General features: G+C 42.0%; 1 protein-coding gene across 3 annotated transcripts in view; it reads right to left on the bottom strand.

Moving 5' to 3' along the window:
* Window positions 1-11,321, bottom strand: part of LOC107383449 (contactin-associated protein-like 4) — a 164,854-nt gene extending 153,533 nt beyond the window's left edge. For all 3 annotated transcript variants that reach the window (XM_054743198.2, XM_070541545.1, XM_070541546.1), the window contains exon 1: window positions 11,131-11,321. In XM_054743198.2, the coding sequence (XP_054599173.1) occupies window positions 11,131-11,209 (79 nt within the window). In that variant the 5' untranslated portion in view covers window positions 11,210-11,321. The remainder of the gene's footprint in view (window positions 1-11,130) is intronic.
* Between the last annotated feature and the right edge of the window lie 11,662 nt (window positions 11,322-22,983).

The raw sequence follows: 22,983 nt of genomic DNA, 5'->3' as shown, positions 1-22,983 counted from the left end.
TCTGGCAATCGTCAGCATACAGATGGAATGATAGGCCATGTTTACAAAAGATTGACCCCAGAGGTAGCAGATAAATGGCAAACAAAAGTGGACCAAGGATCGACCCCTGCGGGACCCCCCACCGGAGCCCCTCCCAAGAAGAAAAAACATCACCCAGTTTAACACAGAATGTCCTGTTTTGGAGATACGATCTAAACCAGTCCAGAGCTGACCCTTTGATCCCAACCCATCGTTCCAAGCGATCGAGTAGAATCGCGTGGTCAACTGTGTCGAAGGCTGCTGTCAGGTCTAATAACAGAAGCAGCACAGATGTTCCCTGATCTAGTGATAGATAGATGTCATTTAGGACCCTCAGTAGAGCAGACTCTGTGCTATGGCCAGACCTGAACCCTGATTGGAAAACCTCAAACAGATCAGAGTCAGCTAAATGTGAGACCAGCTGCTGATAAACGACTTTCTCAAGCAGTTTAGATGTAAAGGGCAGGGTAGAGATAGGCCTGTAATTTTCGATCACAGAGACATCAGCACCAGGTTTCTTCAGGGTCGGCCGAATAACTGCTGCTTTCAAAGCAGCTGGGACCACGCCTGTGCTGAGGCTCCCATTGATAATCTGACCAAGTGAAGGGCCAAGGCACGGAAAGGCGGCCTTCCAGAGACGAGGCGGTAGAACATCAAGTGGAGAGCCAGATGGCTTCTGCCAAGCAACTAGCTTACTCAGCTCGGAGTATGAAACAGTATTGAGGGAGCTCAGGGTGGGTGGTAATGTAGGAACTGGAACAGGGTCAACAAAGTTACCAGAAATAGCTGCTCTAATGCCCGAGTCACTTTATCTACAAAGAATTTGTGAAAAGCTTCAGAGTTTCCAGCAGCTGTAGGAGACATGGAGCTAGGCTCCTGATACACCAGAACTGAGTTTAGCGTTTTGAAGAGAATCTTAGGATTATTGGAGTTTGTCTCAATGATGTCTGCAAAATAGGCCATTCTGGCGGCCCTCACTGCATCCTGATAAGCAACCAGAGATGCTCTGAACAACTCACGCGAGACCTGTAGGCCATCCTTTTTCCACTTTCTCTCAGAGGATCTACACGCCCGCCTGCAAGCCCGTGTGACATCAGAGAGCCAAGGCTCCCTCCTAGGCCGAGACTTGCAAAGCTTGAGAGGGGCAACCACGTCCAGGACCTGATTACAAAGCACATCAAAGTGTTGTGAATAGTGATCAACGTTAGATGGATCTGGGTCAAAGGTCTCTAACCTTACAGACATACAGTCCACAAACTTTGAAATTGTTTCTGCATCCAGGGCTCTGAACCTAGTAGCTGGAGCTTCACACACAGGGACAGGACATGGCAACGTAACATCACAGAGTATTGGAGAGTGGTCAGAGAACACAGGAGGCAAAGTCACAAGGTTCATGATGGGTAGACCATAAGAGATAACCAGGTCCAGGGTGTGACCCCTGGCATGAGTTGGGGATGATACCCATTGAGTTAGATTGAATGACTCAAGCAAATTAAAAAACCTTTAGCAAGCACATTGTCAGGACAGCAGATATGGATGTTAAAATCACCAAAAAATAGGACATAATCATATTTTAGGATGCAGTCTGCCACAAGATCACAGAAATCATTAAGGAAGTTAGAGTCAGTCTTTGGAGGCCGATAAATCAGCACAACGAGCAGGCGGGGGGAGATGCACAGTTCAAATAAGCACAGTTCAAAGGAAGAAAATGACATGGTGGGTGTAAGCTGTTTACAAGGAAAGCTGGATTTAAAAACAACAACCAGCCCTCCACCTCTGCCCCGTGATCTGGGGATATTAAAACACGAGCAGCCAGGTGGTATGAGCTCGAGTAGGAAACTTGCATCGCCAAACGGGATCCAGGACTCACAGATGCAGAGAAAACCCAGGTCATGCTGAATAAAAAAGTCACGAAGAATAAAAGTTTTGTTCAGCACAGACCTGGCATTGACCAAACCAAACCGGGTCTGCAGCGGGGCTGCAGCACAGAGATCGCGCACGGACCCAGTCCCCTCTAACTCTGTGCCCGTAACCGAGCGCAGATTCTCCCAGCAAACCCCAGTCCGGCGTGATCTTCGAGCCGATCGGCCGTGGCGCGGTGCCGATACACCATCAGAGCCGGCCGAGTTCCCTGGGCAGGGCGCCGAGTAATCCAGGAGACATCTCGGAACCACCGGGTCAGAAGCTGGGCCGGATCGGGCCAGCCGCTTGTTCAGGGATCCAGGCCGACGTCTCACGCGCCGGCTACCTCTCTTTCCTCGTCTTCTCCGATGCTTCCTTCTCGAGCTGGGGCGGACAGAGGGCCGACACATCACGGCTTGGGTGGAGAGAGCACGCGGGCAGTTCAACCAGCAGCATCTTCCGTGAGGTTCATAGCTCGCACAGCCCGGTTCCCAGCGCGCGCTGCCGGCTACATCAACGGAAGGACGAAGCCTCAGCAGCGCAGCTCGATCATATGTCAGCAGAGGATCCACACCATTCAAAAAAGGGATCAGCGACAAGAAAAGTGCATAAAAGCCAATAAAACGCCAATAAAAACCGATAAAATGCAAGGCATCAGTGCGTAAAGAGGACGAGCAGCTCGCAGCGTGACCGTGCGCAAGCGCCATCTCTCCAAGTTCGTATGTATACATATATGTGGGTTCTGCTATAGTTCTGCTCATATTTTGAGTCAACACTTGTCCATTTCTTTTCAATCTTTTGAAACATTTCTAGTTCTTCATTTGAAATGTAAATAACTGACCCTCAAAGTAGCTTTAGAGTCTATTTGAAACAACCTGGCTTTTATTCTCTTTTAACATTCTTCCTCCTGCATAAATACACACCAAGGAGCTCTAATGTGCTTCACATTCTTTCTGACCACTACAGCAATAAAGCAAGCATTTAGACTGGGAATACTCAATAATTTACAGCCTCAGCCTGAAGATGCAGAGCCAGTGAGTGTCATCTACCCCACAGAGGAATGTGTCTGGGACAATCAGCAGGTTGAGAGTGTCTCATTCAGGCAGCTGCATCTTAAACTTAATGTGCTTACATAAACTTTAACCTCATGTTTGCCTAAAATACTTGGAGATCACATTCAAAAGCTTTTGTGTATGAACTAGAAAGATGCTCCCATGTATAAACATCAAAGTTCTTGCATTCGATCCCCACCATAAAAGCCTACTGTTGTTCTAAAATGACCTTCATTTGTCCATTTTCTATCCTTTTGGGCTCTCAAAAGAACAGGGAAAATGAGGATGCATCCTAGCACACAGGAAGACGTCCAAACTTGCACTCAGAGATGGTGTAGAATGAACAAAAGCAGCTTAGAAGGAATTAAGCTGTGAGAAAAGCTAACGCTGGTACAGAGGGAACCAGATCTAACCCTGTAGACCAGTTAGAAACCAGAACTTCACCAGTGCACCACCTCGTTGCCAGTCTGAAAGCCTAAAACCAATCTTTCTGTTTTCAGTTTCTTCAGAGTCCGATGGACCTTCACGACTCAGTTTCTGCTCGTTTTGTTACGTCCAACAAAAAAATATCTCAAATGTTTTTGCTTGAAAACCTGGAGGAGGATTTCTATTTAGAGTTTTATTGCAGATGATGCAAAATGAAAGTTAATCTTTATTGCTAGCTTTTAAATTGTATCGGGGTTTTTTTTTTATCATAAGTTGGTTTTAATTGTCTTTGTTGATTTTATTTGTTTTAATTTGTTACTGTGCAGCACTTTGGTGGCATGCCTCATGCCTGTAAGGTAATATATAAATAAATGATGATGATGTGATGATGATGATGATGATGATGATGATGATGATGATGCTGTTGTTTAATCAGTCAAGAAGCAAAAATGTTTTGTCCAATAATGTTTGAAGTAACAGTTAAATTAGCTGAGACATTATTGTAAAATGAACATTATATTTAATTATATGTGCAACGTTCTCTGAATATCAGTGTTTTTTGTCTTTCTTGCTATGTATGCATGTCTGTATAAGTGTGACATGATCAGATCGTTGCCATAGCAACAGTCAGAGATTGATGTTTTATTTATCAAATTAAAAACAAAGAACAAATGATAGAAACAAAAATCTTCCTTTTCTATCATGTCATCCTTTGATCACTGATACGTGTTCTAGCTTCACCTGCAGAAACAAAACTGAAATTTAAATGGAAAAGTAAATAAAACTGAGTGTGGAAACTTATTTCTACACATTTACTTTGGTGATGTTACTTTTTTAGACACAGAGCCTAAAAAATGCTGCAGGAAAAACACTTTAATTGTCTGATTAATGCAATTCACCAAATATCCAAAACGATGAAAGATGAAAAGCAAAAATGCATTCTTTCTTCCCTTTCAAAATAAAAGTCCACAATACACGAGTGGTGTAAAGAGATGCACTTTCTTTTGTTTTGAAAAACGTGACTGACTCAGACACAGAGCAGGTTCAGATTTGCTTCCTAAATTATAAAATAAAACAGATTTTCTTTAGAATATTGGAGTTTTTAAACAAGGTTCAAGTTTGTTAATTTTTCATATTTATATTGTTCAATATAATTAATGAAAAATGTAAAAATCTAATAATAATAACAATAGTCCCATTTACAATGATAAAAGTGAATTTAAGACGAGTAATCACTTAAAACTGACAGGGTTAGAAACAAAAAGGCAAACAGTCATTAAAACAACAATTGCTGGTATAAAATACACCAACTCACTTATTTGATCCAAAAACTGAAAATTCTAATTAATACAGCCAACACATTAACAACCATCTGCTGGAGTTCATTGATTTATTTTAGAGCTAAAATATTCCCGACAGGTGCGTCAGCCAGACTCACCTTTAAATAACAGAAATATTTGTGTCCTAGAATGGAGCACAAGAGCCAGAGGGAAATGAGCCCAGCTGATCAATAACAGCGTTTATTGGACTTGTTGTGCTGTTTCCTGTACCCACTTGTCCCTCTGGGCTGATATAAACTTTGCATTGTGTTATAATAAAAACAAACCTGGTTATGAGAAATTCATAAAGAGAAAGTTCTGGGTGAATTCTGTTCACCGTTTACAAAAGCTTCATGAATGAGAACATGGTTGCAGTGGGAGAGAGGACTAATGACTAGAAAAGCACAAGAAGTCCTGAAGATGAAAAGTTTCTAAGAGCACAATTAGAGTCCTGATAAAACAAAACATATCTTCTCAGCCAGTTCTCTGCAAAATGTTTTTATTTATTTAAGTGGTTCAGAGCACACAGTCATAAACCAAACTTTCTTCACTGGAAGAGATAAAACCTCATCTGCAAAGAGATGTTTTCTGTTTTTCATGCTAACAGAGAGAAAAGAGGGAGGGAGGGACGGTGCATGAGCGCTATCGCCGAGAACAAAGAAAAAAAAACAGAAAAAAGATCATTTTTCCTGGCTTGGAAACTCATCAGTCCTAATGGGTAACATAAGTCATTATTCCACGTGGAAGTTTACATCTCCAGAGTAATAAATTTCAAGGTTTTCAGAATTTTCTGACTTTGTGAACAAATCTCGCAGATTTTATTTCATAGAGGTAAATAAGAATCAACTCAAATTGGTATCTGCACATCGGAGCTGTAGAAGATCCAGAAATCTGCCTCTCTACTTGTAAATGTCACATTCTGCCAACTCAATATTCTGGTTATTGACGTGTGCTGAACTTTATATGTTCCTGTTGCAGCATCACGTCACCACAGAGACGTCGGCCTCACAACTAAAGAAGAGCAAAAGTGCTCTGATTACTAGATTTGTTCTCTGACATGGAGCTGGAGTGGACAGCTGAGGAGGTGCTCACCACAGAGCAGCTACATGCAGCCTTTCCCTTAATATTCCTTGGTTTTTGCTCATCATGCATGTAGCATTGTGACAACATGAACGTTTCACACCTTAAAATATCATTAATTTGTTGATTCAGCAGGAGCTGGAGGGGCTGCGATGTCCAGGTTAAGTCCAGTATCTTACAGTTTTTTTCGATTGCTAAAACTCAAAAAGCAAAAATGAGGCACAATTTTCACAACCTTCTGTTCCCAGTCGCTTGACTCAATTTATCACTACTTAAGATTTCCTTATCATATTAGAACTCTGGTTTTCCTCCTTTACACTCTGATGTCAATTTCACATTACCTTGCTGTCAAAACACAACACACAATTTTCAGGTTTACACACACTTCTCACATAAACTGACTAATGACTCCTTCCAGCCCCTTGTTGAATGCTGCAATGATGTGAAGATCTGGCTGTCAGAAAACTTTCTTTTGCTGAACGATACCAAGACAGAGGCTATCATTTTCAGCCCTAAGACTTCTCAACGTCCCCAACTGACCCTTCCTTTAATCACAAGTGGGTTGAAAACCCATGTCACAAACTTAGGGGTTGTGATGGATGCTAAACTAAAAATGGACATTCATGTCAACCAGGTAGTTGAGACCTGATTTTACCACCTGAGGCGTCTCTCTAAAGTTAAGCCCATTTTAAAAAGGCGTCATCTCCATTCAGTTGTCCATGCCTTCATTACTTCCCGTCTCGACTACTCCAACTCAGTGCTATATGGTTTCTCCTCCTCCACTCTTGCCCGCCTTCAGCTAGTCCAGAACGCAGCAGCTCGATTCTTGACTAGCACCAGGCTGCGAGAACACATCACACCGGTTTTAGCAAATCTTCATTGGCTCCCCATCCATCTCCGGATAGAGTTTAAGATCCTCGTTTTTGTGTTTAAATCCCTCAATAACAGCACCTGGCTACTTGTCTGAGCTCATTCACCCTTATGTCCCTACAAGATCCCTCCGATCAGCCAACCAGCACTTTCTCCATGTCCCTAGCTCCCGCCGAAGCTCTGGAACCACTTGCCCCTCCTGATCAGACTCTCTTCCTCTCTTTCTCACTTTTATTCGTTGGCTTTTAATTCAGTCTAACTTATTCTCTTTCTCCTTTTCTTTTCGATTTGAATTACTTGATTTTTATTGATTTAGTTTTTATTTTTGATTGTTCTTATTGTATGTTTTTGTTCAGCACTTTGGTCGGTTTTCATGCCATGTTTACAGTAAATATTCTATACAAATAAACTTGGTATGGTATGGTATAAATTCTCAAAGCTTCAATCAACAACACACAAATATTCAAATCTCTAAACTTTCGGGTCTGGCGAGCTATTTGCAATCAGGGACTGCAGCATAAAAGTAAGTTTCCACAAGGCTACCCAGGTGTATGAGTGGTTTCAGGACCACCCACAGTTTTTCATTTTATACCTTCCACCTTATTCCCCCTTCCTCAATCCCACTGAGGAGTTTTTCTCAGCCTGAAGATGGAAGGTGTACGAAAGGAATCCACAGAGTCAGGTCCCACTGCTTCAAGCCATGGAGGAGGCTTGAAGAGATGTGGCCTTTGAGGCCTGTCAGGGCTTCATGAGACACTCGAGGCGGTATTTCCAGAGCTGTTTGGACCAGGAGGACATCGCCTGTGATGTTGATGAGGCCCTCTGGCCAGACAGAGAGCAGAGGCATGATGCCCCATGATTATGCTTTAATGGGAGAGGGGGTGGGTTAGGGTTAACTGTAAAAATATAATGTTTTGTCTCAAAATTTGGGGTTGGGGGGGGGGGGGGTTAATTTTAAAAATATAATGTTTTGTCTCACAATTTGTGTGATGTCTAATGTTTGTCTCAGAGAAAAGTGGGCACTGTCATACATTCAGTGTATAATTCATTGTGTTCCATTTAGACAATTGCGCTTTCAGTTTTGCTCTTCAGTGTTCTTTCCATGCTTGGTAGTGTTCACCCAAAGGCTACTTGTGTTTAAGCAATGAATGGTATGTGTGTGTCACGTGAAAATGTGGCTGTGTTTACCAAATGAAAACACATGTTCTGTTTTGGTAACATGTTACGATATGTGGTGGCAGGGTTTTGTTGCAAAGGGATGCCACGGTTTGGGAATTTGTGTGTTATGTTTGGGGTTTTGTGTGTGCAGTTTTGAAAGAAACGTACAGTTTTGAAAAGCGCGTTTTAGCAATCAAAAATAACTGTGATAAAAAGTCCCTCAGGCCCTTTGTGCCGCTTTCAAGGAGAGGTTATGGATCTCTGACAGCTTGGATGACTCGTTTGAGGATCTATGAAGACAAGATGCTTAATTCAGAGCGCTGCAGACCCTGAGGCAGCATCGGACTCTCATCTGTTCTCCGCTGCTCTGAATGTTAAAAACTGGTTTGGTCAATTTCAGCGTGGCAAACAGGTTACTTACAACACATTCATCATAATTCTAAGTTATAGGAGCTTTGGCACTGTGTATTATTGTTATTTCATTTACTGTCACAGTTCTGTTTTTGTCTTTTCTTCATCTTTTCACCAGAGGTCTTCAGACTTTCCTCCCACACCTGAGTCACCTCACCAGTATTGGTCCCTTTCCCTCACTATAGATAAGAGCCCACTGTCTCATGCAGGACATGCAGACAGCTACAAGCTACAAATGTTTAAGATATGTTAGACATGAGATGTTTTCATGGGCTGCACAGTGGTGCAGTGGTTAGCACTGTTGCCTTGCAGCAAGTAGGTCCTGGGTTCAAATTCTGACCTGGGGTATTCTGCATGGAGTCTGCATGTTCTCCCTGTGCACTCCTGGGTTCTCTCCAGGTGCTCCGACTTCCTCCCACAGTCCAAGAACATGACTCTCTCTAAATCGTCCTTAGGTGTGAGTGTCTGTGTGCTTGGTTGTGTGTCTCTGTGTTGCCTTGTGATGGGCTGGCAATCTGTCCAGGGTGTACCCTGCCTGCATGCCCGGAGACAGCTGGAGATGGGCACCAGCCCCCCAGTGACCCTGCAAGGATAAGTGGGTAATGAAAATGAATGGATGGATTCTTTAGTTAGAACTAAATGTCTATGAATCAGTAACGTGGAGATCATCTCACTAGCCTGTTCATTCGCTTATTAACAAATATATGTAATCAAACAGTCACATGGCAACAACTTGACATGTTTAGGCATTTAGATGGTGAAGATGATCTAAGTCATAAGGGACTTTTAACGTGGCATTGGTACCGGATGGGTTGATCTGATCTACTGGGATTCTAACCCATAACCATGTCTTTGAAAGTTAGAGATAATAATATAAATTGGGGAAAACATCCAGTTGTTGTGTGGATGATGACAGATGAGAATGGTCAAATTAGAAAGGCAGCAGAAGCTCAAATGTCTACAGGTTCAAACCAAGGAACCACCTCCAAAAGCACAACAGCAGATGGACTCAGCAGCAGAAGACCACACCAGGCGGCTCTCCTGTCAGCTAAGAACAAGGAGCTGAGGATACGATTCCGACAGGATAACCAGAACTTGACCAGAAGAGACTAGAAGAACCTATCCTGGTCTGATGAGTTTGGATTTTAGCTGTCGGGTCAGAATTTGGTGTCACCAACATGAAAATATGAATCTGTCCTGCCTTGGCAGTGCTGTTGGTGCTGTGGTGGTGATAGTGGGATGTTCTGGTCCCACCTGAGTCTGGTTTAAACCCCACAGTCTACCTGAGTATTGCTGCTCACCATGTCCATCCCTTTGTTACCACATGGACCCATCTTCTGATGGCTACTTCCAGCAGGACCATGCACCATGTCACAAAGCTCAGATCATCTCTAACTGCTTTCTAAAACATGACCCTATTCACTGGACCCCAACGGCCTCCACAGTCACCAGAACTTGGTCCAGTCTAGAACCTTTGGGATGTGGTGGAGCAGGTGGTTCTCATTATGGATGTACGGGTGACAAATCTGCAGTGACTTAGTGTTTATGTGATCATATCGATGTGCCAGAAACTTTAAATCTGCTTTTGCAACATTTAGTTATAACTAAACATATAAGCATCTGAAACCTGCAGCTGGCTTCATCCTGCTTTGGTACCGTGGTTTATGATCCGTGCAGGATGAACGTGCTGATGTGTGGTGCTGGGCAACATAAACATTGAGGAAAAAATGCAGCTGAAACTATTTAAAGCTGCAGAGGTACAGAAATGGCATTCTCTGATGACGAAGCTCTCACACACTCAGAAGTCAAGAAACAAGGCATGAGCCCTGATTTATAATGAACCAGTAAAGAGCAGAAACTCAGACAATAACCTAAACAACCACAGAGGAGAAAAAGAGCAGCAGGAAGAGCTGAGAAATGGATCTGAGACGAAGCACCGAAAACATGGGAAAGGAGGGATGAAGCATCAGAGCAGCTGATGTGATGCTGCTGCAGGGGAGCAGGAGGAGCACAATGGGATATAAACGTTGAGAAAGGACAGAAAGAGAAGATGGGAAGAAAGAAGATCTGTTGCCAAGTGAAAGGGAGCTGGCAGCAGGAGCAGCAGGAGCAGCAGGAGCAGCAGGAGGAGAGAGCTGAGGACGGAGAGGCTGATCTGTCAGAAACAGCAGGAGAGGTGGAGAACCAGAGGAGCAGAGGCACAAATGGGACTAAACGTGATGTTTGGGTCAGTGTTTTACTTGGAAACAAAATCCAGTTTGTTTTGTTTCTGTTAGAACAACAAACCCAGTTTTAAGAGACACAGAATGAAAATGGTGAAAACCAAACTGGATCAAACCAAACCAGCTGGTTTAGCGCCGAATCACATCCTGAAAATAAAACGTCTTTTCTCTGTTAAAGTCTGCAAGCCTTGCCTCTTTCATCTGGCGATTCAGCGCAAGGAGCACGCGCAACCACAGCCACGCACGCGCTGGTTTTTAAAGTTGAAACATGAAACCAAACCACCTCTTTAGAGTGCGCTAAACTTTTTCTAATTCAAGGAGTTAGAGCGCGCAAAGGAGGAGGCGCACACTCAGCGGCACGGACGCACTGGCGTCACCTTTGATCCAGTCCAATAAAATGTGTTTTACAGAATTCTGAATATAAAGTTAAAGCAAAAATAAAAGTGAACCATTTGTTCTCACTGAGATTTTGAGTGCAGCAATCCGTGCAGTTTGCGCATCAGATCACCAAGAAAATTGCGCAATCCAGTTTCACACAAATATGGATCAAGAGTCGAATGGATGTTTGCATTTGATGCAAACATCTTTTAAAGTGATCACATTTCGGCCCTGGCTGTTCAGACTTGACCAGTCTCCTCGGGGTAAAGCAAAAAAGGCGCTAATCCGTTTTACCTTCTCCGATTATCCCAGACCAGAAAAGCAGAAGACAGGCAACGCGAGGAATAATCCCAGCGATTCGTTTAGTCCCCATGTCCGTGATGAACCAGCGGGAGGATCAGAGAAAGTCTGCAGCTGCTGCTGGTGGTGGTGCTGGAGGAGGAGGAGAGACACAGATGAGCGCTCCTCTCCAGCTCCAAGAAATCTCCTCCAATCGGGGTGGGGGTGTGGGGTGTGGGGGGTGGGGCGTGGGGGGCGTTCCGTTTAGTTGGACACTCAGCGGCTCAACGTGCGCATCTCCGGACAGGCATGAAACACAGATGTATGGGATGCCGTTTGTGTTTAAAATAAATCAAAAGCTTGTATGGGATGCCGTTTGTGTTTAAAATAAATCAAAAGCTTTGCCCGTTAAATTCACCTTTGGCAGGTTGAGGAACAATACACCCAATGTCTAAATTGTATATCCAAATGTGTTTATTATTTATCAAATAAAATCTGTTTAGATCCACACATTCGTCATGTAAGCAGCTTCGGTTCCACATTAATGAGATGACTGGTTGACTTGTCTCAAGTAAAAAGTTTAATCTCTGCACTCTAATTTCTTTCCACTGTTGGCATCTGGGAAAATGTTCCTCTTCTCCAAGATCTTTCTGTTTGTGACTGCTGGTAAAAACGGATTAAAGTTCATCCTGAAGAAAAATACACTCTCACGCTTAGCTGGTGTCCACAGCTCGTTTTTATTAGTTTTGTTATTTTAAAGCAACTTTATGCTTTAAAATTTCACTGAAAACCATTTTAATAATTATTTCTGATTCTAATGGGTCTGAGTGTTTCATGCAGGCTGAACATGAAAATAGTCTCCTACATTATCTTCTGATAGAAAACAGACGGTGAAACTCTTGGATTCGAAAATCAGGACAGATCTACGTCACACTGTCACTTAACCTTAATGGACTCACTCATCTGGACTTACGACGGGGAGCAGATGACGTCTTGGCTAGCAAAAACTTACCATTAGCATTAGCAACTTCACCACATAGCAGAACTCCTCCAGGCTTGTGTTATTGGTGGAGGTAAAACATCAGTGTTTCAGAGCAAACAGGGGCAGTGGCTGAGTCATGATGCTATTAGCCAGTCAGAGGTGAGATGTCCAAATATCAGGAAATAAGACTCCAAATTCTGTCTGAAGCTCAACTCTGATCCGGCTCACTTCTAGTTCCTGAAACAGAGTATGACTTACAAGGCATGTATGCTTACCACACAGAATTATCAATGTGACTGTAACCCCATTAATGTGGATTCACCAATTTAGTGTGCAGGAGAACCACAAGGATCCAGGTCATATGGAGGAAGTACATGACAGCAGCACTCTAGAGTCAGTCTGACACATAGGTAAGGTAGATCATTTAAGTGTTTGGCAGATGCTTTTGTCCAACACTTCTTAAAAATGAGGATACAATGCGTAGTGACACAATAAACAAAAATAAAGATGTGAAGTTTTGTGCAGGTATTATAGGAGAGAATTTTCATGTCCAAGTCATATTTAATGTGATGGTGAGTCAAAACAGGAAATCCATAAAGACATGGCTCCAGGTGGGAGGGGGAACGATATTGAGGACCACAACGCCGGATAAAGTAATTCAGTCACTACCCAAAGCTTGTGACCATGGGTGAGGGAACCGGTAAACCGAGAGCTTTATAAATAATTGATGAAAATATTAAACAAGATATTTTCCCAAGTTTTCTTTGGTCCTCAGAATTTGTTCTGTTTGGATTTCACGTTAATATAGAAATGATTGCTTTGCAAACAAATAAAGTTTGCTACACAGTTCAAGTTCTTTCCTCTCATACACAAGTTGAAAATGAATGAGAAAAATATTTTTGTTATAAATGTAACACTTTTTTGGCGAACCAGATGACCAGTTAGTCAGCTCCCAGTCTACTTCTTCATGCAGGTTTGCACTTGATTCACATAAAATGCTGAATTGGATTTAATAAAACTGCACATATTCAAACCGCTTGCATGCAGGGATCTGGACCAAATTAAAGCAGTAGGTCCCATACTATGCAAAATGCAAATGGACAGATAATTGAGAATAAAAATAGGAGAGTGAAAATAGGATGAAATAAAGCTTTATTTTCATGCAGCTCACGCCATGCAGAATAAAACAGCCCTGTGTTAGCCCAGATTTACTCCCCTTTTAGGGGACAAGAGGGGAAACAGTGAACCCACATGGGAGCGGGGTTCTCGGTAGCATTCAGGAGGGTTTTACATTGAAATAAAAAGCTTTGGAAACAAAGAGGAGAAAGGAAGGCGTGCAGAGAGAGTCAGCAGGGGAATCGGCTAATGAAAACCCACTAAGAGAGCAGACGGCAGGTAAATCAGTGGAGAGAAAACACGGTCTGGGAATCAAATATCACAGATGTTGAAGCCTGTAGGAAATGAGGGATTTCTGCAGAAACTCATCATGTGAGCTGCAAATCTCAACATGCTTCTGAAAGAAATAGTTTGACCTGCATCTGCATATAAAACAACGAATAAATCTAAAAAAATGAACTTTTTTTACTATTAAAGGAAGATTTGGAGTTTGTTTTTAACACATATAAGGTCTGGTTGAAAATAGATCACCACATGTGAGAAAAGCAATTTGTTTCATTTCAAAGTGAAATGCCCTCACATCCCTCAGCCGTCTGAGCAATGCTTTCACAGATATTAGTGCAAAATGGCATCATGACCAGAAGCTTTTCAGGTTTTGTCACTTTTACACCTCAAAGCAACGACTTTCTAAATGGATTCACATAAATTTGTCCCTGAAGGACAAGCTCGCTTTACAACTTTAAGATTCGGGCTTCTGTCCTCTGCAGGGGAAAAAAGAAGAGTGGCTCATTCAGTTGCTCCCAGATGAAAAGGACTAATTGTTTAGCAGGTCTATTCAGAAGAGTGGATCAAATACAGACTTAAATGTGCATTTAGCTCAAGAATAAGTTACGTTTGGCAACTGCTCTCTGGTTCACAAAGCACCAGTTAAGGGTTTGACCTTTGGGCTTTCACGTATCACATCGGTCCTGGTAAACGGTCATTATGCAACGTTGAGTGTGGTACACCACCTGAACTATCTATGGAAATTCTGAGTGCTCCCTCACTACTTTCAGAAAATTCAAGATGGAAAATATCAACCAGAAGCTGCTGATCAAATGTACTTACTACCTGATTAACACCAGTTGTGCCCAGCTGTATAAAGGCAGGAGTTAGGATGGTGTGGAGCACACAAGCGTGTGTCAACACAATACAAGGACAATAAATGTTAATGCTCATTAATCGTGAGTTGGTTCAAGGTCCAGTCTATAAGAAAGTCCAAAAGGCTGCATTTAGCAGGTCAAAGGTTAGCGTCCTTGACACGGAGACTCTGTGAGTTTGGTTTGTTCAGTTAAACGATTGGAACGATGATCCCAAAGAAGAGATCAACAGAGACATGTTTGAGATGAGGTAAAAACGGCACAAACCAGCTATCAGCAAGGTGGCGGAGGGCTGATGATTTGTGCTCCTTATGTTCGTCGGGTCAACCACAAATGAATTCTAGAATTTAAAGTGAGTCTGCTTGAACCAAACTTGGTCATAAAACAGAATAATAATCCCAAACCCAACAGGCAGGAAAAGATTAAAGTAGAATATCACCCAGAAGCACGTAAGAGACAGATGACCCTTTGTTTACTGCTGCAACAATAACTGGGTAATGAGACATTCCCAACTGTAAGGAAATCAGCATAAAGTGTAATAAATAAGGTGGATGGTTGCTACCCACTCTCCACCAGTCTCCAACATGGCCAGTGTGTCCAGTACAGCTGAGTCTCTTTACTGGTGCTTGTAGGAAAGCCCTGCAGCTATTTCTGAAGTTGCACTCTTTTTGAACATGTTGAAACTTCAGCTAATAGAACCACAAACCAGCTTAAGAAAACAGACTTGCGAGTCCCAAAGTGTCTGCACATTTCTATAGCGCCTCGTGATTTTTATTTTGAGAGGCGCTATAGAAATTATATTTTCTTCTTTTTCTTCTTCTTCTTCTTCTTCTTCTTCTTCTTCTTCTTCTTCTTCTTCTTCTTCTTCTTCTTCTTCTTCTTCTTCTTCTTCCATTTCCCTCCCAGTGAGTACAGAGCAGATTAATGTTAGACAGGATGGACGCACCGGTGTTTCTGCTCTTGAGTCTCCTCCATTTATTTACCCCTGAAGGTATGTTCTCTTTGAAGTATGAGATGGATCAATTTTCAGGTTAGGAGAGCCAAAACAATGGTGTGATAACATGCATGTATGTGTCTCCAACACTATCATGCTTCTGAGAGACACCTCAATGTAAAACTGACCTATGCTGAATGGCAGCACTCTCTGGGTTCATCAGACCGGAGGCAGCAGCGTCGCATGTCTGAAAAGGGCTTTAGTGTGCAGGTTACTTCTGGGAGCTGATTAGCTGCAGCCTGACAGCAACAGGTTAAAGGCCAGCATCCTCCCAGCTCCTCTGGGGTTTTCTGTCGGCTTTCAGTCAGCCAGCATCCTGCTGCTGCTGTGTGCACATTTTGTGAAGCTCTGTAAACAAAATGACACCATGTTTAGCCTTTGACTTCTGTCTTGTTGTTTTTCACCTGGAGCTTTAGGCTTTCTTTGGTTTCATCATTTTTGTTTTGGTGATTTTAGATTGATTCATAGTTTAGAAGTTTGTTCTTTTTTAATTGCCAAAGTGTGAGAAATAAAAGGTCTGTTTTATTTTTGCTTGTGCTTTTGTTGAAGGTGAAAAGAATAAGAATTTTCTGTTTGTATGTCACAACTGGAATTGTCTTATAACAGTGCCTTAATGTCTAATACAAGACAAATGCAATGAAATGAAAATGTTCAAAAGAGCATTTTTATTCATCTGAGGAATAAGTGCTATGTTGCAGTAGTGATAGTAGTAGTAGTAGTAGTAGTAGTAGCTGTAGTAGTAGTAGTAGTAGTAGCTGTATTAGTAGTAATAGTCGCAGTAGTAGTAGTAGTAGTAGTAGTAGTAGTAGGGCTACTACTGGTAACTATTTACCAAGGGTCTCTTCATTAATGTCAGTGCTTTATTAAGCATTAATAATCTATTAAATTAACATCTGCCTAACCATATTATGTAATGCATTGCTAAGCTGACAACCCCTACCCCAGCGCTTAAGGACACTTAACAATGTCAGTAACATTAATAAGGGGATCCTTTATTTATTAATGCTTGATAATGCACTTAAGTAACATTTAAAAAGAAACCCTTAATGTAAAGTGTTACAAGTAGTAGCCCTATGACTACTACTACTACTACTACTATTACTACTACTACTACTACTACTACTAATAATAATAATAATAATAATAATAATAATAAATAAAAAAAATAATAATAATAATAATCATATAATAATAATAATAATAATAATAATAATAATAATAATAATAATAATGATTAAAGTTAAAGTCCCATTAGTTGTCACACACACTGATGTGTGTGTGAAATTTGTTCTCTGCATTTGATCCATCCCCTGGGGGAGCAGTGAGCTGCAGACACAGCTGCGCTTGGGAACCATTTGGTGGTTTAACCCCCCAATCCAACCCCTTAATGCTGAGTGTCAAGCAGGGAGCCATTAGGTCCCATTTTTTCAAACTCTTTGGTATGACCCGACCAGGAATCGAACCCTGATCTCCCAGTCTCAGGGTGGACACTCTACCACTAGGTCACTGAGCTGGATAATAATAATAATAATGATAATAAAGACAATTATATTAATAATAAGGATGAGAATAGAATAGAATAGAATAGAATAATATAGAATTTTCCCACAGTGGTTCCAGAACTATGAAGCATAAGGGGCTCGACACACGGGAGGCAACAAACGACCGCGATCAGCGAAATTCGTCGCTGTCGCTTTCATTACCTGACACACGGGAGGCGACCCGCGGCAGCGGCCAGCGGCAAAACCGTCTACGCGTTCTGTTCCATGGCGAAATTGAAACTTCTGTTGTTTTGTTTGGCTGTGTCAGGTTGGAGGGAATTAAGGTTATTTAAGTGGTTCAGAGTTAAAAATGTGGTAGATATGATGTTTCACAAGGTGCTGCTAGAGTTATGTGAAATCTTACTTCTGATTTTACTATAAAACATAATAATAATCAACTTCTCCTCCATGTTTGCTCGGAGATGTACGGAGCATTATGTCCGCTCATTGGTCAGTGAATGAAACCTCCGCTGATTGGTCCTCGTCCGAGCGACAGCGATGAAAAGTTGAAAATGTTTCAACTTTCTGGGATCGCGTCGCTGGGTCGTCCGTGCACGACACATGCACGAGCGCTAAATTTCACACGCACATTTTTCGCGTTTAGCTTGTGTAGCGTTATGAATCTCCTAATTGTCTGCCCTTACCAGCTACCCCTTTACACAGTAACAACGTGTATAACCGCCAAGGTCGGGTGCTTGTTTCAGTATGTTTACATTCCAGGAGAAGAGACAGAAGAAGAGAAGAAGAACGCTTTCCATTAATTAATCAAAGTACTTTATTTGTGATAACGCTAATCAAAACATATGTGATCAATAATAATCAGGTGACTGATCTGTGAAATAAAGATGTCATGATTTATGTGTTTAATGAATAAACAGGACTCTGCACCAGACAGACTGATTAACATAATATAGAAATGCATGACACATTTGCTCATCCAATCAGAACTTTCGTCTGTCGTAGGGCAGAATCTGGGCTGTTTACTTAAGTTGTCCAATCCGGTTTACTAAGATTGATAAACAACTAAGGAATATAAAACAAGGCAACGACATTTTATCCTCAGTTCGATCCCAGCTCCAAAGGAGTTACATCATAGACTCAACATATTTCAACCAGCTCTCATTCGTCATCGCTAAGAGAAGTGCAGACTGGCCATATGCACTTTCTACTTTAAGCTGAGAACTGTCAAGCTGGAAATTCTGTCGTTTGAACAACAAGACGACGGTTCCTTCAAAATAAGAGCGGAACTCGCTGACGCCTGCCGCTGCTACCGGGAGTCGATCCGCATACGGGCTTTGTCGTGCTGCAGACGCTGTTTCATCAGTTCCAGCATCAAGGAAGGTTCGAGGACCTGGCATTTCCTGATCTGACACGGGAGGCTCCGAGATGGTACGTAGTCACGGCACAAGATGGCGTTCATGTCCTAAGCTTCTGAAGCCTCGTGGTCCGATAGTCATAACATCAGACAACCAGATCCGCCTACGGCAGCCTAGAGATTCTGAACACACACACACACGCACCAACACTAGGACATCCAAATCCATATGCATCCATCATTGAGTTAGTCCTGGTAGATTGTTTGAATTCTTAATTATAGAAATTAAAGATTCTTAAACGATCCCAACTCTCTCTTTTCTTGTCTCTCAGTCATTACAAAGTGTTTAAGTAAACTCCCTGATGATAAAAACAACTGCTTCTGATTATAATAGCTGGATCTAATTACAGTGTAAAAATATATACACTACATTTTACTACACTTGGTAGGAGGGAGACCCGCGATTATCGCTTTGTCGCGCATGTCTCATTGAAAATGAATGGAGGAGAGGCGATGTCGCCTCCCGCGTGTCGAGCCCATAAGGGACACAGACAGTAATGTCGTTCCACAGATGTGGAATGACCTACCAAGCAATACTAGAAGAGGACCCAGCTCTTCAGAGGGCATCTTCTAAACTAGCACCTTCCCAGCACCTGTCCCCTACTCCACTGTCCTCTCCTTCTTCACGTTCCTCTATGGTTGATTATGCTGCCTTACTGCCACCTAGGATTGACTGGTTAGTGTTTGCTCATAGCCTCAAGGGAAACCTGCTGATTCATTATCACTGGTAAGTCACTTAGGACAAAAGCATCTGCTAAATACATAAACACAAACATACATCAGGTATTGCACAAGTATTGAACACACACTGAATATTGCTGCTATGTGTACCAGGATAATGCCAGTACCAGTTAAACTGAGGAGTTCTACACTGTCGCTACAGAGGGGATGAATGACCTACGGTAGCGTTTACACCTGGGATGTCTCAGTACAAACATTTAGCTTTGTATTCAGATCTCATCATATTTATTTAAGATTTTCAATTTTATTGCTTTTTGCTACTGTTCTTTTTTTTCTGACTCGGTCTCAACCAAGTGGTTGACCTAGTAGCTGAACCAGCATTGGTCCAAAACAGGTGAGTGGTGATTTTCTCTGACAACAATAAAAACTCATGCATGAGATTTAATGACTCGTCTTCAGATATTCAGATTTGTCGTCCTTCAGAACATAAAGAAAAAAATGTTTGGCTGTTTCCAGCCAAGGGAAAAAGTCAGTGATGGTAAAAATCTTTTTTGTCCCAAAGTCACCTTTGGGGTTAAAGCAACATTTTCTGTTGGAAGTGGAACTTCAAACTTGGATCACTTGAATGTGTTACCAAAATGCAGCAATGACTCGTTCCACACAAACGTCGGCCTTCGCTTCTGGTAAAATGAAAAGTCTGTGGATCCGTCTTGTGATCGGCTTCATTGTGTGAAAATCTGTACAAATAATAATCCAACACACGTTGGTGGAAGCACTTCACGAGATGCCAAATGACACAAGTCATTACCGCCTCTGGGACCGTTACGAATGTGTGTAATAATTATTAAACGCTATCACCCACTGGTTTGGGATATTGTAATTAAGGCTGAAGAAGTTACTGACCTTTTTATGGAGGAGGTTTCAGAGCTGCTGGGTTTAATCCTCACAAACACTCGCTGCCCCTTGGCAAACGCCTTCAGTTAAATGAGCCCTAGCCTGATCCCCAAACACCCAAACCCTACATGAGTAAATAAGCAGTAGGATAAATTTTATCACTTTGCTTTCTTATAAATGATAAAGATGCATGAGAGAAAACGCTGCAGGGTGAAGATGAAGTGTTTCATTGTTTGATACTCATCACCTGCAACAATCAAAAATAAATCAGGTATACTTCATTGTTTTGCACAGAGTTTTGCACATGAACTCATTCACTGCCAATGACAACTAAAGTCATCATTTGCATATTTTTACTGTGTGGACATCGGAACGAGCCCCCGCACCGTGAGAACAAACATCTCAGCTCTAAAGCCGATCTTCATCCACTTACATCACACGTCACGTGATCAGGAAGCAGAAAATCCATGTGTTAGGAGATCGTTTTGGGCCGCTGATGTAAAAAAAGTGAGGGGCGAACCGGAAAAGCTTCTGCCGATCACAATTCAACAATGGATTATGAAAGAACGGATAAAGCTCGAAATGCGCAGATTCTTCCTGATGTAAGAGGTGAGTCTCCGCTTTGTTTTGGTTGTTTTGGTGCAGACATCATCCTAGCACACAACGTTCTGTGACTTTAAAAAACTGTAAAAATGGTGAGAAGCTCTGGCAGCAAAGGGCTGACCGATCAGGAAACAGCTGGCAGCGAATGAGTTAGGCATCAGTGTTAAAAAAAATGGCATAATCTCTTTAACATTTATTTTTTACGGGGAAAATTACTTTTTGCAAAGTTTCCTATTGAGTTAAACATTTCTGATTCCAAAACCATGAGCTCGTACACATTAGCAGGTAATGTGGTAATGAAAGCCATCAAAGTAACAGAAAAATCTGTTTACTGTTAAGTGATTTGATCTGCTGCTCATCTGTCGCCTCGTTGCTTTTGTCCAGCTTGTGGTCATGAGAGAGAGCAGGCTGAGTGAGCTGGTAATCAGTGCTCTCTGACTCTGTTTCACATTCGCAGCAGCAGCTGCAGGCGGTTGGTGGCCTGCTGCCGGACCAGCTGCCCAGTTGGCTCCAACAAAAAAGACACTCAAAGTTTGAGAGCGGGGCAGAGATCAGAGTCAAAAAGAAGGAGAGGCTTACGTTTCAAGGAGGTTTCCAAAGGGATGCATCAGAGGTGTGATAATTATGCTCATCTTCAATGAACACAACGTTAAAGGAGCAATAAGTAGGACTTTCACAGTGAAATAATTACAAAGCAGTCTAATGTCTCAGTCATGTTGGAAGGAAGGTTACATTGAAGCAGATTTCATTCTCAGCTGGTTGGGGGGGTTGCCATTTTTTACTCTTTTTAAAAATGTAAGAGAGGAGCGTCGACTGGTAACAATCTTTCTTGCCCAGTCTACACAGGCATCTGTAATCCAACACCATGCGGCTAATCTCCAGAGTTGAGGACATTAAAATGAGCCGTGTGATTTCCTGTCTAGTTCTATGTTAAACGCAGAAATTGACGTGTCCCAGAAGCAGCTCGTAGCAAAAATAGACGCCAATCTTTTTTTAGCAGCACGGACGTGCTGCTTTGGGACCTGGCAGAAAATTTCCACACTGTCGCCGGTTTGGATCCACCCAGACAAAAATGTTTTTTATTTAAAGCAGCGATGTTCCGCTGCCGTTGATGCCTCCAGTGGGTAGTCGGGGTTACACAGTTTCTCCGTGAGCAAAATCTTCAATAAGTGAAAACACAACTGGCGAAAAACCTCTAGTGTTCATCTTTGTCTTCATTTATTTCTGCTGCCAGCATCTCAAAAATGGAGTGACCTAATGGGTTTTCAACATCACACCTCACACTATCAGCTGCGTGAAGAAGCCACTTCAACTCCTGCTAAACTTGTAATATTCAGTGAAGACTTTTAAATGCAGGTTGGGCTTCCTGTGAAGCGGCAGGTGCAAAGGTATGCTAACCACAGGCTGTCACACATTCAGAGTGGCAGAGTGACACGTTAAAATTTTCCTGGGAGAAAATGAACAATAGGTGGCTGCCAATCTGCCTGAGAAGGAGACAGATAATGACATGTCTTACATCTATTTAAGGAAATATAAGTAAAGTGTATGAGTCAGCCTCTTTGAAGTGGCTTTCCGTGGTGACAGCAGCGTGTCACAGATGGCACAAAGCACCCTACAGTATACTGGGTGTATGGATACCACAACCATGGCCTCACAGACGAGGTCGGCCAGAAACAACCATTATTTTAGTCATTAACAGGATTCAAGCATTTTCATTTTGTGGCCAATAACCAGAGGTGTGGACTGTAGTCACATGACTTGGGCTCGAGTCAGACTTGAGTCATTATTTTAATAACTTCTGACTTGACTTGATAAAATCTATTAAGACTTACGACTTGGACTTGAATGCCAATGACTTGTGACTTGAATCGACTTGGATCTGTTGACTTGATGATGATTTGAGCATATTTGATATTTTAGCACAAAAGTGACACGACATGGACAAAAATCATAAACGGTTCATCGTTCTGGGTTTGATGTACTGCTAAATGCAGCAGCACTTTGTTTATGATAATTTCAGTTGCACTTTCTGCTTTGAGCAAATAAATGAAGCTTTAAGAAGCTTTAATTCTGGAATTAATTTATTATCGTTGTCATTAAATCGAAGCTTGACAGATGACTCGATTATGACTTGAAAATTCAAAGTTAAGGACTTAGACTTGACTTGGACTTCCACATCATTGACTTTGGACTCGACTTGGACTTGGTTGTCTTTGACTTGGACTTGACTCGAAACTTGACTGGAAAGACTTGTGACTTGCTTGTGACTTGCAAAGCAGTGACTTGGCCACACCTCTGTCAATAACGTTGTGTTTTAACCACAAATACAGCTTTCTTTGTTTTTACCTCTATTAACATAACTCTAACAGTGAAATTAATTCTCATTTTCGAGAGAGACCATTCCTCATTGTGTTTTTTTTTCTTTATTAAAATTAACACAAATTCAACTTTGTTTTTATGATAAACATTTGAAAAGTTGCTCTAGAAAAATATGAACACTTTTACACACTTAGACACTTACACATATGTCTGTCTTATCAAAG

Source organism: Nothobranchius furzeri, chromosome 11 (genome assembly GCF_043380555.1).
Source record: "Nothobranchius furzeri strain GRZ-AD chromosome 11, NfurGRZ-RIMD1, whole genome shotgun sequence".
Lineage (NCBI taxonomy): Eukaryota > Metazoa > Chordata > Actinopteri > Cyprinodontiformes > Nothobranchiidae > Nothobranchius > Nothobranchius furzeri.
The sequence above is the reverse complement of the archived record's forward strand: the minus strand, read 5'-3'. Positions and strand labels throughout refer to the sequence as shown.